Below are 17871 nucleotides of genomic sequence, written 5' to 3'. Positions count from 1 at the left end.
AAAATAATTTAAATGAGCCTTTTTACCTTTATACTATTATTCTCTGTTGAAGATTCCCACATGCTTAGTGAAACGACTCAGTAAAAAAGAAAAATTACTGCCTCACACAGCTAGCCAAAAGTTAGTACTTTAGCAAGAGTTAAAACTTACACAAAAAATAAAATAAATAAAAAATAAAAAAGAAAAGGAAACAGATAAAAGTTAATACATGATAAAAAAAAATAACTGACACAGCCGATAAAAAAAAAACTTCAAATTTCATTAAAATCTAAATTCATTTTCATCATAAGAATATTACAATTAGAAAAATAACAAAGTAAATATTAAAATTTTTATTTTTATACATTTAAAATATAAAATCAAATTTTTTTACACTCTCTTAATTAACATTCTTAAGACACTTTTTTAATTATTTCTTATTATAATATGATTTATTTTGTTGGATAATCATTCTACAAATATTTAAAGAATTTTAAAATGTACTTAACAAAATTTGATTATATATATAAAGTAAGAGAGATACAAAATACATATTTCTCTAAATTTTTTATATATAATTATCTAATGTAAATTAAAAAACAGTTGTTTAATTTACTTGAGAAAAGAACAAATAAATCCTTGACTTTTTGCTCTGTAGATATTTTTGTCTTTAACCATTGAAAAATATTTTTAAGTTTCTGACCTTCACAAAATTTGGACGGATCAGTCTTTGACGGAGACATTTAGACGGATCAGTCCCTGACGAAGGCATTTGGACGGAGGGACTAATCTGTCCAAATTTTGTAAATGTCAGGAATTTAAAAGTATTTTTCAATTACTAGGAATAAAAATATCCGCAGAGATCTATTTGTCATTTTCTCAATTTTGTCAGAAATTTTTCAAACTCTGATTTAAATTAAAAAAATAAAAAAGGAAAAGAGTGCAATTGATAGGTAGATGCATCATAATCATAGTGCAAAGACAAAGCATAAATGGTGTCTTATTATTGGAGCTTGGAAACTTGTGCTGCCATTCATTTCATTCATTCACTCCCTCTTCTTCTTCTTCTTCTTCTTTTCCACCATTCTCTTCTGCCAACACTCTCTCATCTACTAAGGTAAGAACTAAGAACAACCTTTTCTACTCAAAATATATATAGCATCATGATCCTTAATTATTAATTATCAGTTTCAATTTATTATTTTCGATATATAGTTACTTATATACCTCTAAATTAAATTTCTTAATTTTTCTTTGCTTTGCATATTCCAGAAAGGAAATTAAATTAAAACACCACTTTGGAGAAGCTTCTGAAGGTAGATTTAAGAAGATTCTTGCTTTCCTTATAAAATTTTCCCATTATTTTTTATCTGATTTTTTTTTAAAATTTGGTGGTTTCAAAAAAAAAAGTCACAATATTCTGAATCAAGATCAATAGAAAAAAATATTGGTGTTCCAGTTATTTTAGCCGTCGATCTTAATCATATACATGATTGAAATCAACGGCTAAAATTACTGAAATACAGAGTATCATACTTTAAAATTTTCCAAAAGTTGATTCTGATTTTAGATTTGTGTGGTGTTTGTAGGAAAGTACTAAGAAAGATGGAAGGAAAGTATGGATTAGTTAGGGAACATAGTGGGATATGGAAATCATTGAGAGATGGTGACTTTGATGAAGAAGATGTTTGGTGTGTCCTTAACAAGGACACACATAACTCTGGTGCCCTTAAAATTAAGGAGTCTTCTCCTATTCCTGTCCCTAGATCAAGAATGATTCCAAGGCCTAATAGCACAAATAACATTAATAATAATAATAATAATAAAATTAATAATTCCTCTAGTGAAGCAAAATTCCATCAATTTCTTCAGCAATCAGCACCGGTCAACATTCCTGATTGGTCAAAGATGTATAATTCAGGTGATTATGTTGAAGATTATGGTAGTGATGAGGATTTATTAGATGAAGATTATGATCAATATGATGTTAATAATAATAATAATAATAATAAAATGTTGCTACCACCACATGAGTTTATTGCTAGGAGGCTAGCAAGGAGTCAAATATCATCATTCTCAGTGTTGGAAGGTGTTGGAAGAACACTCAAAGGTAGAGATCTTAGCAAAGTGAGGAATGCTGTTCTTACAAAAACTGGTTTTCTTGAATCACTATGAATATTTAATTAATAACATTATTATTATTGTTGTTGTTGTTAAATATTGTTATAGATACTAGTATAGACTATAGTATTATTATTAGTCCTTATAGCTAGTGTAGTGATTTTTAATTGGGGATGGAGAATTTTTTTTTTTCATGATTAATTATTGGGGTGTGATTGGGAATGATTTGTTGTTCTAGCCATTTACCATGTAGAAACTGAAAAAAAAAAAAAAGCAATGAATTAGATTTTGGTTTTCATCACAATATCTAGTGATGATTATTTATGTCTTTTATTTTATTTGTCTGTTTAATTTTCTTTGTAATTTTCTGATTGAGTTTAATTTTCTTAGTCTAGCAGTATTTTATTTTATTTTTCATTTGAGACGGTTAGTAAATGGAGTTAATAGAGATAACTCTTAATAAGCTGGAGAACCATAGGAACAAGTTTATCTAGACAGTCGAGTGGTCAGCTCACTCGTCTGCTTATGTAAGTGTTGGGGGTTCAAATCTGGAATGGGAGATACCGTGAACAAAAAAAAGACACTTTTTTTTTTCTTTTTAATTTTATGGGTGACTAATTTTTTTTTTTTAATACACATAGTATAGTGAAAAGTTAACTTATGTATTAGCTTTTATTGAAGTTGTTTTAGATAAAAAATATATGTTATTTGTACTTGCAATTTTGGCATAGTTGAGAGATAGCACATGAACTATGAAGTGGAAAAGCACCCACATCTCTTTTTTTTTTTTTTCAATTTGTTTTTTTTTTTAATCTAATATAATTTCAGATCCAAGTGATGGGCATCAATCTTATGTTAAGATTTTTTTTATGTGAAACAAACTTTATTCTTACATGAATTAATTCTTTAGTAGTGGGAACAAAAAATTACTTAATTGTTGATTAGATCATGAATGCTTTGTTTGTATCCTCCACTTAATTAAAAAAAAAAAAATATCTAGTACTATTATTTGGATGAGTTGATTGCTTATCTGAAGTATAAATTAAATGATTTAATATGGAATAAATTACTTCCAATTGGATTATTATTAGACTAAAACAACACTTTAGTGTTAATCCCAATTAAGAAGAGACAGGAATCTGTGAATATTGAAATAAGGTGAGTCTAGTGGTGGACCTAAGCGATATAGTACCAAAATTATTAAATAATGGTGGAGAAATTGAAAATGACATTCCACCGGCTTCACCTCTTTGTCGTTAAGTTATTGACAAATAAAATTTGAATTCTCTAAATTTTAAATTTTAATTTTAGAGGGTAAAGTATAATTTTTTATTTTTGAATGATTTTTTTTTATGTTTTTTTTGTCTCACTTATAAAATAAATGGTGAAAGATCACACTTTACTCTCAATACAAGTAAATTAAGCATAATTTTTATGCATTATTATTAGATTGATTTTAAATTTTTTGAAAATTTAGTTGTCGAGAGTATATTTGATGTAAATAAAAAAATTTTGAGACAAAATTAAAATAAAATAAAATTTAAAAATATTTTTAAATTTTTTAATCAAATTTCAGGACAAAAAATATAGTTTATCCAATAATATTTAATAATGCGTGGCATTATGAATAAAAAATTACTTGTTAATCTAAAAGGGTGTGTATTACTTGAATTTAATCATATAAATCAATGTTACTACGAGTAAAAGAAATCATAACTTTGGGAGTTGAAACAAAAAAAAAAAAAAAAACCCTTGTAACCTGCTTTGAGATAGCTCATAACTTTGGCTTTAACAAAAATAAAGTTTAATTATTCTATTAATTTTTATAATTTAAAATTTTTATCAAATTTTTATGATTGAGTTTTATATTAGATAAAAATTTATAATTATATTTTTATTAATTATTATTTTTTATAAAAAATAATAATTCTAGAATATTTATTTTTAAAGTATTTCATAATTTATATTATATCAAACCAAAAAAAAATTCATATTTTTTAATAAAATAATTATAAAAAATTAAATTACAATCTTTTACCTAATATAATGATTTAGTTATTAAACTATAAAAACATTATTAAAAAATTAATTAAACTATAAAGACATACTAATTAAGCCTAAAAACAACATTATTCAAGATCTAAAAAATTACTAAAGGGTTATTCCTCGAAAGAGTTTTATTCAATAAATTTGTTGGAGTCAAAATTGTTGGAGTAATATATAATACAAAGAAAAATAAAATAATAGTATTTAGGTTTTTTTTTTTTTTTTTGTCATGGGCCAAGGACTCAAGGCTGATAGTATTTTAGTTTGTTTCATAATTCATACCCATCGATTATTGAGAATTACTTCTCTCATACCCTTTTTTTTTGGACGAATAAACTTCTCTCTAAAGTTTCATTATATATTCGGTTTTTTTTCTTTGGACTTGATTATATATTTGTTTATCGTATTAGGATATGGGCTTTGGGAGAACCTATCACAAGGGCCCAACAAAAAGATTATATCTTTAATAACCAGAAATTTAATATTTTAATTTAATACTTATCCTCCATTCATTTGTATTTGTCATTTTGACTAAACGCACGGTTATTATAAAATAAAACTTGAAGTCAAGAGCAATAACAAATATTAGAAGAATTTTCAATAAATACTTGTATAGATTAACAGTATAATTGATAATTTAGACAGATGAAGCAATCAACCTAGCAAGGTCCTATCATAATTAATAAGTGGAAACTAATCACAATCAAGAAGAATTTTGGGGTTAAGCATGGCCCATAAAAAAGATAGATAGGGATGACAAATGTGTGTCATATAATTTTATGACTCTAATATTTATAATTACAAATTTATTATATCTAAAATTATTTACCAGTTTAAATAATTTTTTTAAAATTATTTGATTATTTTAAAAATAATTAAAAATATAAAAAATTAATTTAAATTGATCAAATAGTTAGTTCATATCATCACACGTCTATTTAAGTAAATTTCAGACTTTAAATTTTATTTTGTGTATATAATGACCGTTAATAAATTTTAAATAATAAAATTTAGATTTACAAAAAAAATACCGTAAAAAAATTAAAAAATAAAAAATGAAATAACTTTAAATTATTTTAGACTAATTTTTTATATCTTTCATATGTCTATGAAATACGATTATATATATATATATATAATGCAAAGAAAATATGTGAGAAAGTCGTAAAACAAACATATGTATACTTTTTCCTCTGATGATAATCCTCTAATTGCTAGATTTATTAAAATTCTGAATCCTTTATATATTTCTAAGTGGAGTCTTTCACTTTATTAATGTGTATAATATTATTGTTAAAAAAATTATCAATAACCGAAATAATCTCTTTTTTGAAAAAGAAAAAGTTTCGGATCTAAGTGCGTGGCAGGGATAAGGGATGAAATATGGAGGTATGAGTCATGCATCGATACAAAATAGTACATGCATCAAATATATATAATAATATCTGATAATAATCTTATTATAAAAAGGTAGGGTTTTTTTATTTAAATAAATTAAATAAATGTATTTATTTAAGACACGTACACGTGATATATGTATATTTTGTTTACAGTGTGAACGAAATAAGGCTGGTCGACGGCTATAAATATATGTTCGTTGACAGCAAGGTTCTAGGCCCAAGTTTGAACATTTCGACCACTTTCTCCTCTCTTTTATCCATTTCTATCCATATTATTGAGTAATACGACGATGACGCGTACAGATGGTAGTGACGCTGAATGAGACTTGACATTATGCTGGGGCAAAGGACTTTGCGGTTAATTTTGGTATATTGACTTTTATGTAATCACGTGTGTGTATATATATATATATATATAGCCATGATTAGGGTACTTTCTAAGAACTAGAATATAGTTTGTATCATTATGAATAGGTCACTGATAGAAATTTGGAATTCTAGTTTATTTTCGTGTATTAGGTTGTTGTTACATAATTATTAATTTAGTCAGTAACTAGCCAAGTTTGATAATTAAATTATTAAGTTAAGTCAGATTTTGTTCGTTAGATTGTTAATAACTTTATTGAATGTTTTAAATTCGCATAACGGAAAGAGAAAATGTGTATTAGTTAAGAAGGTACATAGTTACAGAAAAATGTCGTGTCGGCATAAATTTAGTTAGTACATACGTGTAAGATTCTGTTAGACAGATGTATAGAATAATGAAGATAATTTGCTATGCTGATGGACCTATCCAACTATTTATTTTTTAATAATTGTGAATATATTTTTTTATTAGAGGTCTCATCTTCTCCTCCCCCGACGAGTGAGCCATACCCTTCCTCCATCCGATTCCATCGTCCCGTATCTGAGGGAGGCTGGATTCGGCAACACAGTGCCTCTCAGAAATTTCACATTTGACAACTCTCTTATTACGACATTCGTGGACGCGGTGCCTCTCATGTCCACCGGTATGCTCCCGTTTCATACTCCGGAGGCTACTATATCCCACAACTGCCACCGCATCCACAGGATCCTGCTATCCAACCCATACCTCATGCAGACCCTCGACCAGCCCGACTTCAGTGCCAGACTCAGTCTCCACCATGTGGTACTAGGCATAGACTCCACTATCAGGATCCCCACTATCGATCATGACTTATGTTTGTTGTTGACTTTATTTCCTAGACTATTAAAATTATATTATATAGGTGTTCCTTGTTTATTAGGTCGAATATCTTGTTTTTATATTTATGTATCAGTATATGACAGGCCTCTTGTATACTCAATACTTGTATGTTTTGTTAATGTATTTTCCTTTATTATGTCCATTGTTTTTATATTCGTGACAACTTCGTTCTTCATTTTGGCAAGTCGGTTACGATTACATATATATTAGGGTTAAGTACGATTTTGGTCCCTAAAGTATAGGTCGAAAAATTTTTTCGTCCCAAACTTTTTTTTTCATACAAAATCGTCCCCAAGGTTTAACTTGGTTTTAAAATCATCATTTTTATTTAAATTTTATAATTTATGACCAAAATATCTTAAGTAAAAATTTATTAAAAAAAAAAGAAAAAAAAGAAAAGGGAACGACGAGAGGGAGAAAGAGAATGTGAGAAGGAAGAAAGAGAATCGGGGGGAGGGAAGAAGGGGGAAGGAAAGGTGGCGATGTCGCCTGTGATGGAGAGGACAGACGCCACACACAGAGATGAAACAAAGGGAAAAAAAAGAAAAGAAGATAAAAGGAAGAACGGAGAGGGAGAAAAGAGGGGGGGGGGGAGGGGAAACAGAGAGCAAGAGAGGAGAAAGGGAGAAGAGAGAGATTAGAAGGGAGAGGGAGACTGCATTCAGCGCCACCGTCCATCCCGTTCAGCCACCGCCGAGCCGTTGCCGAAGAGAGAGAGGGACGCGCAGAGTTCAAGAGGAGAGAGAGGACTGATCTGCTATTTCTTCTCTGGTTCCATTGTTCTTTTTCTTCTGATTCTGATTCTATTCTTCTGTTTCTGATTTTCACTATTGTCGTTGATTATTCTGCTTTGGTTTTTATTTTTTTGTTCTTCGCGTTGAGAGAGATGGTGATAGTTTATCTTCTCTTCTTGTCTTTCGCTGTTGCTGCTAGTTGAAATTGTTGCTACTGTTGCTATTTTTTATTACATTGGCTATGCTTCTGATTTCATTGTTGCTGCTAATACTGGAACGAAGAAGAAGAAAAAGAAAAAAAGATGTTGCTGTAATGGAGAAGAAGAAAACTGAGTATTTTGAGTATTTTGGTGAAGAAGGAGAAGGGCATTTTGGTCCGAAAGACGATTTTAAAATTAAGTTAAACCTTGAGGATGATTTTGTATGCAAAAAAGGGGTGGGGACGAAAAAAAATTTCGACCTATACCTTAGAAACTAAAATCGTACTTAATCCTATATATTACGTAAACAACAACCACTGAGTGTGTTTAGTACAAGTGTTCTAAAAGCAAACAACTATAAAAAGGGAAACAACTAGAATAAAACGAAACAACATAGAATAAAAGAACACAACTAGAATAAAACAAAACAACTACAATAAAAGGAAACAACAATAACGAAAGGACTATCAACCCAAAGCTTTGTCCGTGGGTTGGCTGGGACAACCCCTCCTAGTATGGCCGACTTGCCTGCAGAGGCCACACCGCTTCTCCTGGCGCTCGACCTCATCTATGTCATTCCGAAACCTAGTAGACACGAGTCTCCCAGTAGCCTTCCTGCGCATGAGTGGGTTAGGACAAAGTTGTGTCCCATACCACTCGGACCATAAGGAGTCAACCAGTATTGGTGAAAACCCCATCTCGTACACCTTGAATACAGCCTCCTGCCTGTAAACCGGATGAACATACGGTGCCCACTCGATGCATGCGGCGGCACACTTGGCAAGCGCATAGCGGCATGAGTAGTGGAGAGACTGAAAGAGGCCACAGACACACATACCCTCTGTTAGACGAACTCGAAAGGAACCTTGCAACCAACCCTCGAACATATGCAACTCCTCCGCAACAAACACTGAAGCCCGCCGATCAATATGAGTAACACAAATCTTCGGGAGACCTTCTCTGTTCTTCTCAATGGCTGCCATCAGCCTCTGGGAGAAGCGGTTTCTAGCAACCAGTTGTGACTGCGCCTCCCTGCCCTTTGTAACGAACAACTTCTGCAACCTCTCGTTCTTGATGCACACGATAGCAGAAATCAGCAATTATCGTGTACCCTTTAGAACTGTATTGATGTACTCTGACAGATTTGTTGTCATATGACCAAACCGCCGGCCGCTGTTGCAGTGTTGCAGCCATATCTCCTTGATGAAACGACCAGCCCAGTCAACCATTCCCGGCAACAAAATCTCTCAAGGCATCCATGTAGCACTCGTACCTAACCTTGCTTGGACTATAAGCGGCGTTTATAAGGTATCGCTTGTCCTCGGCTAACTTGAAACGAGTCATGAAGTTCGCCATCACGTGTCTAATACAGTAAGCGTGGAACGCCCTAGGAGGTTGCCAACCACTATCATCGGTGCTGAGTGCAGCCTTGATGGCCTGCGATCTATCAGAGATAACCAACAAGCCTTTTGTGGAGTGACATGTTGTCTCAAATTAGTAAGGAAGAACGACCATGACTCCGTACTATCGGACTCCACAATGGCAAAAGCAATAGGTAGGATCTTGCTGTTGCCGTCTTGTGCCACTGCAATAAGCAACACCCCACCGTATCTGCTATACAAATGCATGCCGTCGACGGAGATAAACGACTTGCAATGCTTGATAGCCTCCACACAGGATGGGAAAGCTCAAAAAATTTTGTCAAACGCACTGCAGTCGAACAATGTCAAACCCTTCTCACTCATATGTCCCAGCCTCATATGCCATAGTCTAGTGACTTCTGAATCAGACATGGAGGAAGATACAGCAGCAGTGCCTATAACGGTAGATCCTTGTAACACGTATTAAACCATTAGGGGGCTACCAACTTGATGAGCTTTCATCACAACTGGAGCGCCTTTTACAACCTTTAAAACACCATCACCGCCAACAGACAACCACCGAGATCCAATGTGGTCAACGAAATAAGGTTCTTTGACATATCTGGAACATGCCGCACCTTAGTAAAAGTTCTTACTACAACATCGTGTCGGGAAGGGAACTATAGCAGCTGATAAAGGCAGCTGGTGGAGAAGAACCGGGCTAAGAGCTGGGGCCTTAACAAAAAAGCTGCAGGAGCGACTGCCTTCGTTGATTTCCCACGAAGGAATCGTAATCTCGCTACTCCCCCTTTCTGTCCTAAGTGGGATTCAAAACCTTGTGTGAAGGAAAGGCTGTCAAAGTCGTTGACCATTAACCCGGTTGAAGGACAAATGGACAGTAAATCAACAGAATCGAGTTGTTTGCAGGATACGGATTCGGCAGTCGAGACATCTATATCTATTTCATTAAGAAAGAGAGGAAAGGATGCAAGCAAGGAAGCGTTGGACTAGAAGGTGCCCGTCGTAGTATGGTATGGCCCTTAGCTCACAAATGGTTCCCGGGAAACAACTCTGCAGCGCCTAAAGCAGTTTCGGCACCTTGTAGTATGACTCCTCTCAATCACCGTATATCTGAGCAATTGTCTTTTGCTTCACCATCCTCACCTTTCTGTAGGAGGGTTTGAAGTGATAGCTCTGTTGGATTGCACCTTGGAGGACAGGAATGCTGACGGATGGGTTGGACTATATCAACGGCAAGATGAGTATATCACCTTGCAGATGAGATTGTTGTCCAACTGTCGATGGTCCTGGGACATGATGGGTGCTAAACAAGTATGCGATCCACCAACCCTCCGGATCTCCCTAACGAAATAAAGCATACATGGTTGGAAACTACTCAATATATAGCAATCATAAATGAGTAAGTACGCCTCAATTAAACTTGAACTCACTAGTATCCGAGGTTCTGTCAGAGGGCAACACGGAGACTCCATGGACAGCCATTTGCAGCTTGACGGCAATGCACATGGTACTTTAATCGGTCCGATTTGATCACTCGGTACTCAACACTTCTGCGAATACTGTAGTTCTTCACACCCTGCATCTCAGCATTTGAATCTGTGGCCGACCCGAAACTCTACCTCACCGTCTGGGTTGTAATCCTCTTTCCTGGTGTTAAAAAACGGAGTTCTCTCATGCATGGAATCAGGTGGGGGGGGGGGGACATAGTGCACCGCTGTCTCGGCCGGCGTCTCCGGTACAAACTTGAAACTCCTCCTCATCATCCCCTTCAGAAGAATCACTATCGGTAACGTACTTTTCATTGGAGTCTTCCTCACCCACCTCTATGTCTTCCACTAGAATGGCAACATGAATCGGTGGTGGTGCGAGAGGTCGGTCGTACTGCATATAAGTCGAGTGTACAGAATCACCACCACCAACATCTCCAACCTCGGCGGATAGCTCCATCACTTATTCCACCATGATTCTCTCATGGATGTCAAACATGAGTCACACATGCTCGTCCCCCATGACCCGAATTAGTCGAAACTGGAAAACTCCATTACCCAACGGTGCTAGCAACCTATACCCCACCCTTCCGACCTCTCTCATCCCTGTGCCACCAAGATTGCTCAATATCAAACTCTTTAATTTGTACAACGAACTTACACGCCAAGTGCGCAATAGTAACGGATTCTCACACTCAAATATTATCCTGTTGTCCCCGTTTCTCATATGACATTTTGGGTAAACACACAAAACTACATATCCGCTATTATTAGACATTTTTGCCTTCTTTTTGTGAGAAAAACGGAAGAGAAGATGTGCAATGTTTGTGGAGAATGCCAAGAGTTGCACATCCTTTTATAGCTGTTGAAAATGTGTCATATTATATCTTATTTATATTGTAAATACATTAATTTAACACGTATTTTGTTTACATTGTAAACGAAATATACATATATCACATACATGTACCTTATCTCGTTTGTAGTGTAAACGAGATACGTTCAAAATTATCTCATTTATACTATAAATAAAATAATACTAGAGGATGAATTTTAGTAATAATTTTTAAAATTATTTATTTCAATAATAAATATATTTATTTAATTTATTTAAATAAGAAAACCTAAAAAGGTATGAATAAATTATTGAACTGATCGTGCATGTGTTACTGTCTTACTGATCAGTACTACATATATACATATACACACATGAATACGAATCACATATGTTTAATTTGTTTACCCTTTATATAGTTTAATATACAGACTTTTAAGTAAACTAACTTATTTTAGTCAAGTAATTAATTCATTCAGCTACTTAAATAAATATTAAAATTTAAATTTTATTTTATATATATAATAATATATTAATTAATAATAAATTTTAAATAAAATTTATATTTATAATAAATTAATTATTAATAGATTAAAAAAAAGAAGAAATACCGACCAAAAGTGTATATATAAATTAATATTTAATTTAATCTTTAAAATTTGAGGTCGGACTCAAATTAATTTCTAAAATTATAATTGATTCAATTCGACTCCTAAAATTTATAATAATAACTGGCTTTAGTTTTGGAATTAATTTTTGTAAATTGTATGTTGATTTTATACGTTAATTTGCTAAGATTTAGGCTTATCGTTTAGATTTTATGTGACTAAGATCTACTAGACTTTCTAAAAACTTAATTGACTTTTCAATATTCTCATAAAAACGATAATAACAAGTTCAATTTAAAAATTTTGTAACTCTAAAAGCAACAATCAAACTTTTGGAGTTCTAATAAATTTTAATCGTATAGAATTTGGGTAAAAAATTTAAATGATAATAAATTAATATATCAAATTAATACGTCATTAAAAAAATTAGTTCAAAAATTAGTATGAATTATAATTATAAATTTTGGAGTTTAATTTAAGTCTATTAAAATGTTAAGAATCAAATTGTATCATTTTAAATTTTAGAAGATAAATTAAGTATTAACTCGTATATAATCAAGTTAATAATAATGTAAGTATATCCATGTACTGTTTGCACGTGAGTCACAAGGTACCATAAAACTAATAGTTTATATACACAGTGCAACACCTAACACTCCACTAAAATTGCTTTTTATTTGGATGGATCGAGCCACATGAATAACGATAGAGAAACAGTGTAAGACCTAATAAACTTTTCCTGTAAAAAGATTGAGAATTACTATTTTATCCGTTCAACAATCAAGGTTTTTTTTTCTTTTAAAATTTTGTTTATATCCGATGACGTAGTATGAATTAGGATGCTCGTGGTGGAGTTTAGATCGGTATGAGTGAAAAAAAAATTTGATGTAAATATTAATTTTATTTGTGGTGTGATTTGGCTGGATTTGATATTTTTTGAGAGAATTCGGTTTAATTTTAAGCGGTTTGAATTGGATTGAATTTATGATTTTATAAATAAAAAAGTAAAATATATTTTTTGTTTTTAAAAATTTAACAAAAATTTTTGAAATATTTTTAAGTTTTATTATGTTTAAAAAATTTTCAATTTGTATCAAATATATCTTAGATAGCTAATTTTTCAAAAAATTTAGAATCAATTTAATAACAATTTCATAAGTAAGTTAAGCATAATTTTTATTTATTGTTGGATTAGTCTTAAATTTTTTAAAAATTTTGCTGTCTGAGGTATATTTAATGTAAATAAAAAATTTTTGAAATAAAATTGAAACAAGATAAAATTTAGGAGTATTTTTGAAACTTTAAGGATAAAAAATATACTTTATTTTAAAAAAAATTAAATATATATAACAAGTTTCAATATCAAATTTTAAATAACCAACAATATCATAATAAGTCTCAATAATATCTAAAAAATTCAATAATAACATAACAATAGAAATAAAATTATAAATTAGTTAAAATAAATAAATAAATAAATTTTAATTTTATAAAATATTCACTAAATAATAATAATACATGATAACATAAATATTTATAACAAATTCAACATATTATGTTATAACAAAAATTTTAAATATAATAATACAATAATAATATTATAGTACAATATGTGATTTAAATTGGATTAAATTAATTTTGATAAGTAGATTTGAAATCTAATTAATCCAGTTTATAAAGTTGGTCAAAAATAGAATTTATTCAAATTTAAATCAATACAATTTTAATCGATTATCGATTTAAATTGAATTAGATAAACGGTTTAATTTAGATCGATTTAGATTTGGACACCCATAAAATAAATTAATTTCATAAGATTAATTATATTACCTCGTTCTCAGCATCCAATAAAGTTTATTTGCTTTCCTACTACTTAATTAAACATATACCTAATTTGATATAGATTATGAAGCACAGACACTTTGCTGAATTGTCGTATCTGCGTGTCGGACACATTTTGGACATGACACTCATCGATACTAGTCTACACGCATGTCTGCTGTGTCCAACCTATCTTAATAAAAAATAAAAAATTCTTTTTCGAACACACCTAAACACACCTAAATACCATCACGTGTCAGCGTGTCTAGCCTTATTTTTAACGTATATTCTTAAAATAAATTTAGATATAGTATATATTATTAATTATTAAAACAAAAAAAATATTTTAAATACTTGATATAATTAAAATAAGTCATTAAAAATAATTATAAATTTTAATTATATTTTAATATCAATAAAATATCAAAATATCATTACGATTTATCTAAAAAATACTTTATATTTTAGATATATGTTTGTCTCTGTGCCATGTAAAATTTTAAAATTCGCATACCCGTATCACGTATTGTGTCCTATGTTCCATATTATATCGTATTCCGTGTCCATATTAGTGTTCATGCATCATACGATATAGTGCACATATATGCGCATATATAGTTATACGCTTTATTTTCTCGTACAAAACATAGATTCTTATTATTAGTCGTATGGATTAAAAGATGATTGAAACGGAATAACCAAATTTAAATTGCGGTTAATATAATTTCTAGTTACAAGTGATAGACCACGTTTACAAAGGTAATTCATGTACTTCGTTCAAAAAATAATATATAATGGATATGAAAATTTCTTGCATGCTCTGAGAGAAACAAATATTTTTGCTATATATTATTTATTTTGCTTCATCTTAGTTTATATTTTATATATTAATAATATATATTTTTTTGTTAAATCTTAATTTAAAAATAATAAAGTGAATCTATATTACTAATAACCTGAAAAGTAATTAAAGTATCGAACGAGAACCTAAAAATTGAGTTGTTTTCGAAACACCTAAAATTATAGTAAATACATCTTAATATATCTTACATCTTACATAATTATAACACCACCTAAAATACAATTAAGATAATATTTTTTTTTTCTAAACATGAATAATGAAGCTAGAAATTGCATCAACATCTCTATTATTATCCTTGAAATACTGCAATTCCTTGAATGCCAAATCTTTTACCACTTCCACTTCTTCCCAAAATCCCTCATTAACCATTCCTTGGATCATTCCAACATAAAATCCAAATTTTCTTAACCTTTCAATTTCCTCTTCACTCCCACCACCCAACACTGCTCCACATGAAGCCCCACATGCATGCAACCCCCCCTCATTTTTCTCCATAATGTCCATGATTCTCTCCACGTGGCATGACTCCTCACCGTCCGATTCACTCAATAAAATTTTTTTGTATTGGGCATCTATCAGTCCTTTTGATCCCATGGCGCGTGATATCTCAATGATCACGCGCAAGACCCGGTCCGAATTTTCTTGAACCGAGTCACAGGATCCAGACAACAACTCGAACCCAAAAGGTATAAGACCATCTCCTGTCATAAGTTCAATACCAGGACTAAAAGCCCGAAAACTCATAGTCTTGGATTTGGGCCTGGACATGGGCTTGGGCTTGGACTTGGGCTTGCTTGGAATTTGCTCATGTGTGTGATTAGCTGCAAGGAGGAGTACCAAGGCAGAAGCCGCCGCCATGGCTTGGTGGCGATCACCACTGAGAAGCTCGCCGGCGGCGAGGCAAAGAGCCGGCACGGTGGTTCGAGGGGCCGAGAAGACGAGATGGTGCATGGGCTCGAATACCACGAGTGGATCTTTATAGGGCATGACATGTTTGAGATGGGCTTCAATGTCGGCCTGCAAAGAAGCCCAATAAGGTTGAAGGATAGAGGGAGCAGTAGTAATAGTAGTAGTAGTAGTAATTGTTGTCATTTTAACCGCCGTGGGCTTAGGTATGTATGATGGACGATCATGATTTGATTTGCATGAAAAATGGACGGTTGGCTTGCCATTTATGTGGAGCATAGAACCAACCACCATGGTGGAATGAAGAAGAAAAGAGAGAAATGGAAAGAGCTTAGGCCTAGGGAGAATTAATAGGAAGAAAAGCTTTGAAGAGAGAGTGGAGGGCCTATGCTATATTTATATATGCTTCCTTAAATCATTAAATGAGTGACTGCTTGGGATAATGAATTGCATGTTATATTTGAGGAAAAGTACGACGAGCCAATGAAATATTTGTGCAATATGTATAATGGAGGTTTAGGTAATATTAGAGATATAATAATTAATGTTATTTTTTTTCATTAGTTGAAACTTTTGGGATGAGTGGTATCATGACATGGTATTAGAACTTTAGATCCAAAAAGTTAAGAGTTCAATTTTTGGAGAACCCGAAAATCAGTTTAAACTTTTGGGAAGATGTTTATTATCCCTAATATCCCTAGTATTCGGATGGTTATTCTAGATAGTATGGGGGATGTTCATTTTATAACTCATATAGCTCATTGTACACATTGTACAAATAAGTTATTATCTCCCTAGCAGGACTCTATATTTTAATAACCACATTGTTGATTTTAGATATTTTTTTTTTAAGTAATTCTCATACCAAATATATATATATATATATTGATAAAATCATAAAAAAAATCAGGAATTACATATCATACATAAATTGTTTTTATGTAATAAAAAAAAATTAAAAAAATTATATAAAATTCAACTATAAAATTTTGTAGATTTGTCTCTGTTTACCTACATATTCTTTTTCTTTTAAAATAAGTGTTTCTTCTTAAAAGTTATTAACGAAAACTTTTATGTGTATTTAATTAATATATTACATGTATTTTTGTATTTTTGAATATATTTTTACTTTTAATATTAAAAGTGATGCATGAGAAATGAATAAAAATAGAAGTTTAGCTTTCATATCATGAAAAATCTACACAAAAGTGTAAAAAGTGTTATAAACATGATTTTTTTTAATTAGATTAAGATATGCTAGTTTTTAATATTTTTTAAAAGAAATTAAAAAAGACACCTCTCTTAAGAGGAAAAAAGTATATAGATAAGATAATGATGGTAGTAGATATAAATAATGGCCAAATGGGGCCACTGATGGGTCATAGTGACAAGAGGAGTTGAAGCCACATAAATATAGGTGTCTGCTCATTATGTTGGGCCGCCATGGGAGTTCTCACAGAAGACATCACATCCAACTCAAAATTTTTAGGTGTTAAGTTAATGGGTCTCTCATCTTATAAACTTTTTATTTACTCTTTCTTGTTTTATGCCGTCTGAATCACTTTTGTCGGGAAGACTTTTAATGCTTCACCTTGAATACCCCCATTAAAACCACCAGACCGATTAACCATCGGCTCTGATACCACTTGTTGAACCACTGTGGAGAATTTTCGATCACCGAAGAGATTTTGGAGAGGAATCAACCAATAAAACATAAGATGAAAAGACAACACATCCAACTTAAAATCTTAAGATATTAAGTTAATGAGTTTCTTATCTTATAAACTTCTTACTCTTCTTTACTTTTTTTTATGTGAGACTAATTTCAATACTCTTCACACTTGCAAAACTAACACATTACTAACTAGGAGATTTTTAATTTTAATATGGGGATTCTAATGGAGTCTAACAGCGTTATGAAGGTTTAGGGTGTATTACGGAAATGTGACGGCGTGGTAAAACAAATCGGACGGAGCGATTTGGTGGGCAGAAATCGGATGGACCGATTTCAGGGTGGAGATGGGTCGCAAATCGGTGCCACCGATTTGAGGACAATGGCCAGGTGTCACGCATGCACGCAGGTCCTGGTTGGCCCGTGACACTCCTTCTCCCAATGCAAGTGATGTAAACCCCTCCCCCAACATATCATTTTCACTCTTCTTCGTGAATCTCTCTCTCAACCCCACACTTTCCTCTCTGAACCCCACCTCTTTCCCTTCTTTCTTTACCATTGTTGAACCACAAGAAAGGTTCAAAAAATTT

General features: G+C 31.8%; 2 protein-coding genes across 3 annotated transcripts; one reads left to right on the top strand and one right to left on the bottom strand.

Annotated features, from left to right (window-relative positions):
• The first annotated feature begins 950 nt into the window (after window positions 1-950).
• On the top strand, window positions 951-2420 carry LOC107609825 (uncharacterized). 2 transcript variants are annotated; one of them, XM_016311864.3, is made up of 3 exons: window positions 1004-1096; window positions 1252-1295; window positions 1569-2420. In XM_016311864.3, exon 3 carries the CDS (start codon window positions 1585-1587, stop codon window positions 2152-2154), a length of 570 nt encoding a protein of 189 aa, XP_016167350.1. In that variant the 5' UTR covers window positions 1004-1096; window positions 1252-1295; window positions 1569-1584; the 3' UTR covers window positions 2155-2420. The 2 variants fall into 2 exon arrangements, with proteins under 2 accessions (XP_016167349.1, XP_016167350.1); XM_016311863.2 differs by lacking the exon at window positions 1252-1295 and having other exon boundaries at window positions 951-1096; window positions 1569-2398.
• A 12415-nt stretch (window positions 2421-14835) lies between these two features.
• Window positions 14836-15991, bottom strand: LOC107609718 (heterodimeric geranylgeranyl pyrophosphate synthase small subunit 2, chloroplastic). The gene has a single exon (XM_016311733.3). It carries the CDS (start codon window positions 15901-15903, stop codon window positions 14947-14949), a length of 957 nt encoding a protein of 318 aa, XP_016167219.1. The 5' UTR covers window positions 15904-15991; the 3' UTR covers window positions 14836-14946.
• Window positions 15992-17871: the final 1880 nt, after the last annotated feature.

Source organism: Arachis ipaensis, chromosome B7, assembly GCF_059453495.1.
Source record: "Arachis ipaensis isolate K30076 ecotype BB chromosome B7, ASM5945349v1, whole genome shotgun sequence".
Classification (NCBI taxonomy): domain Eukaryota; kingdom Viridiplantae; phylum Streptophyta; class Magnoliopsida; order Fabales; family Fabaceae; genus Arachis; species Arachis ipaensis.
Note: the sequence above shows the minus strand (reverse complement) of the source record. Positions and strands in the feature narration are given on the sequence as shown.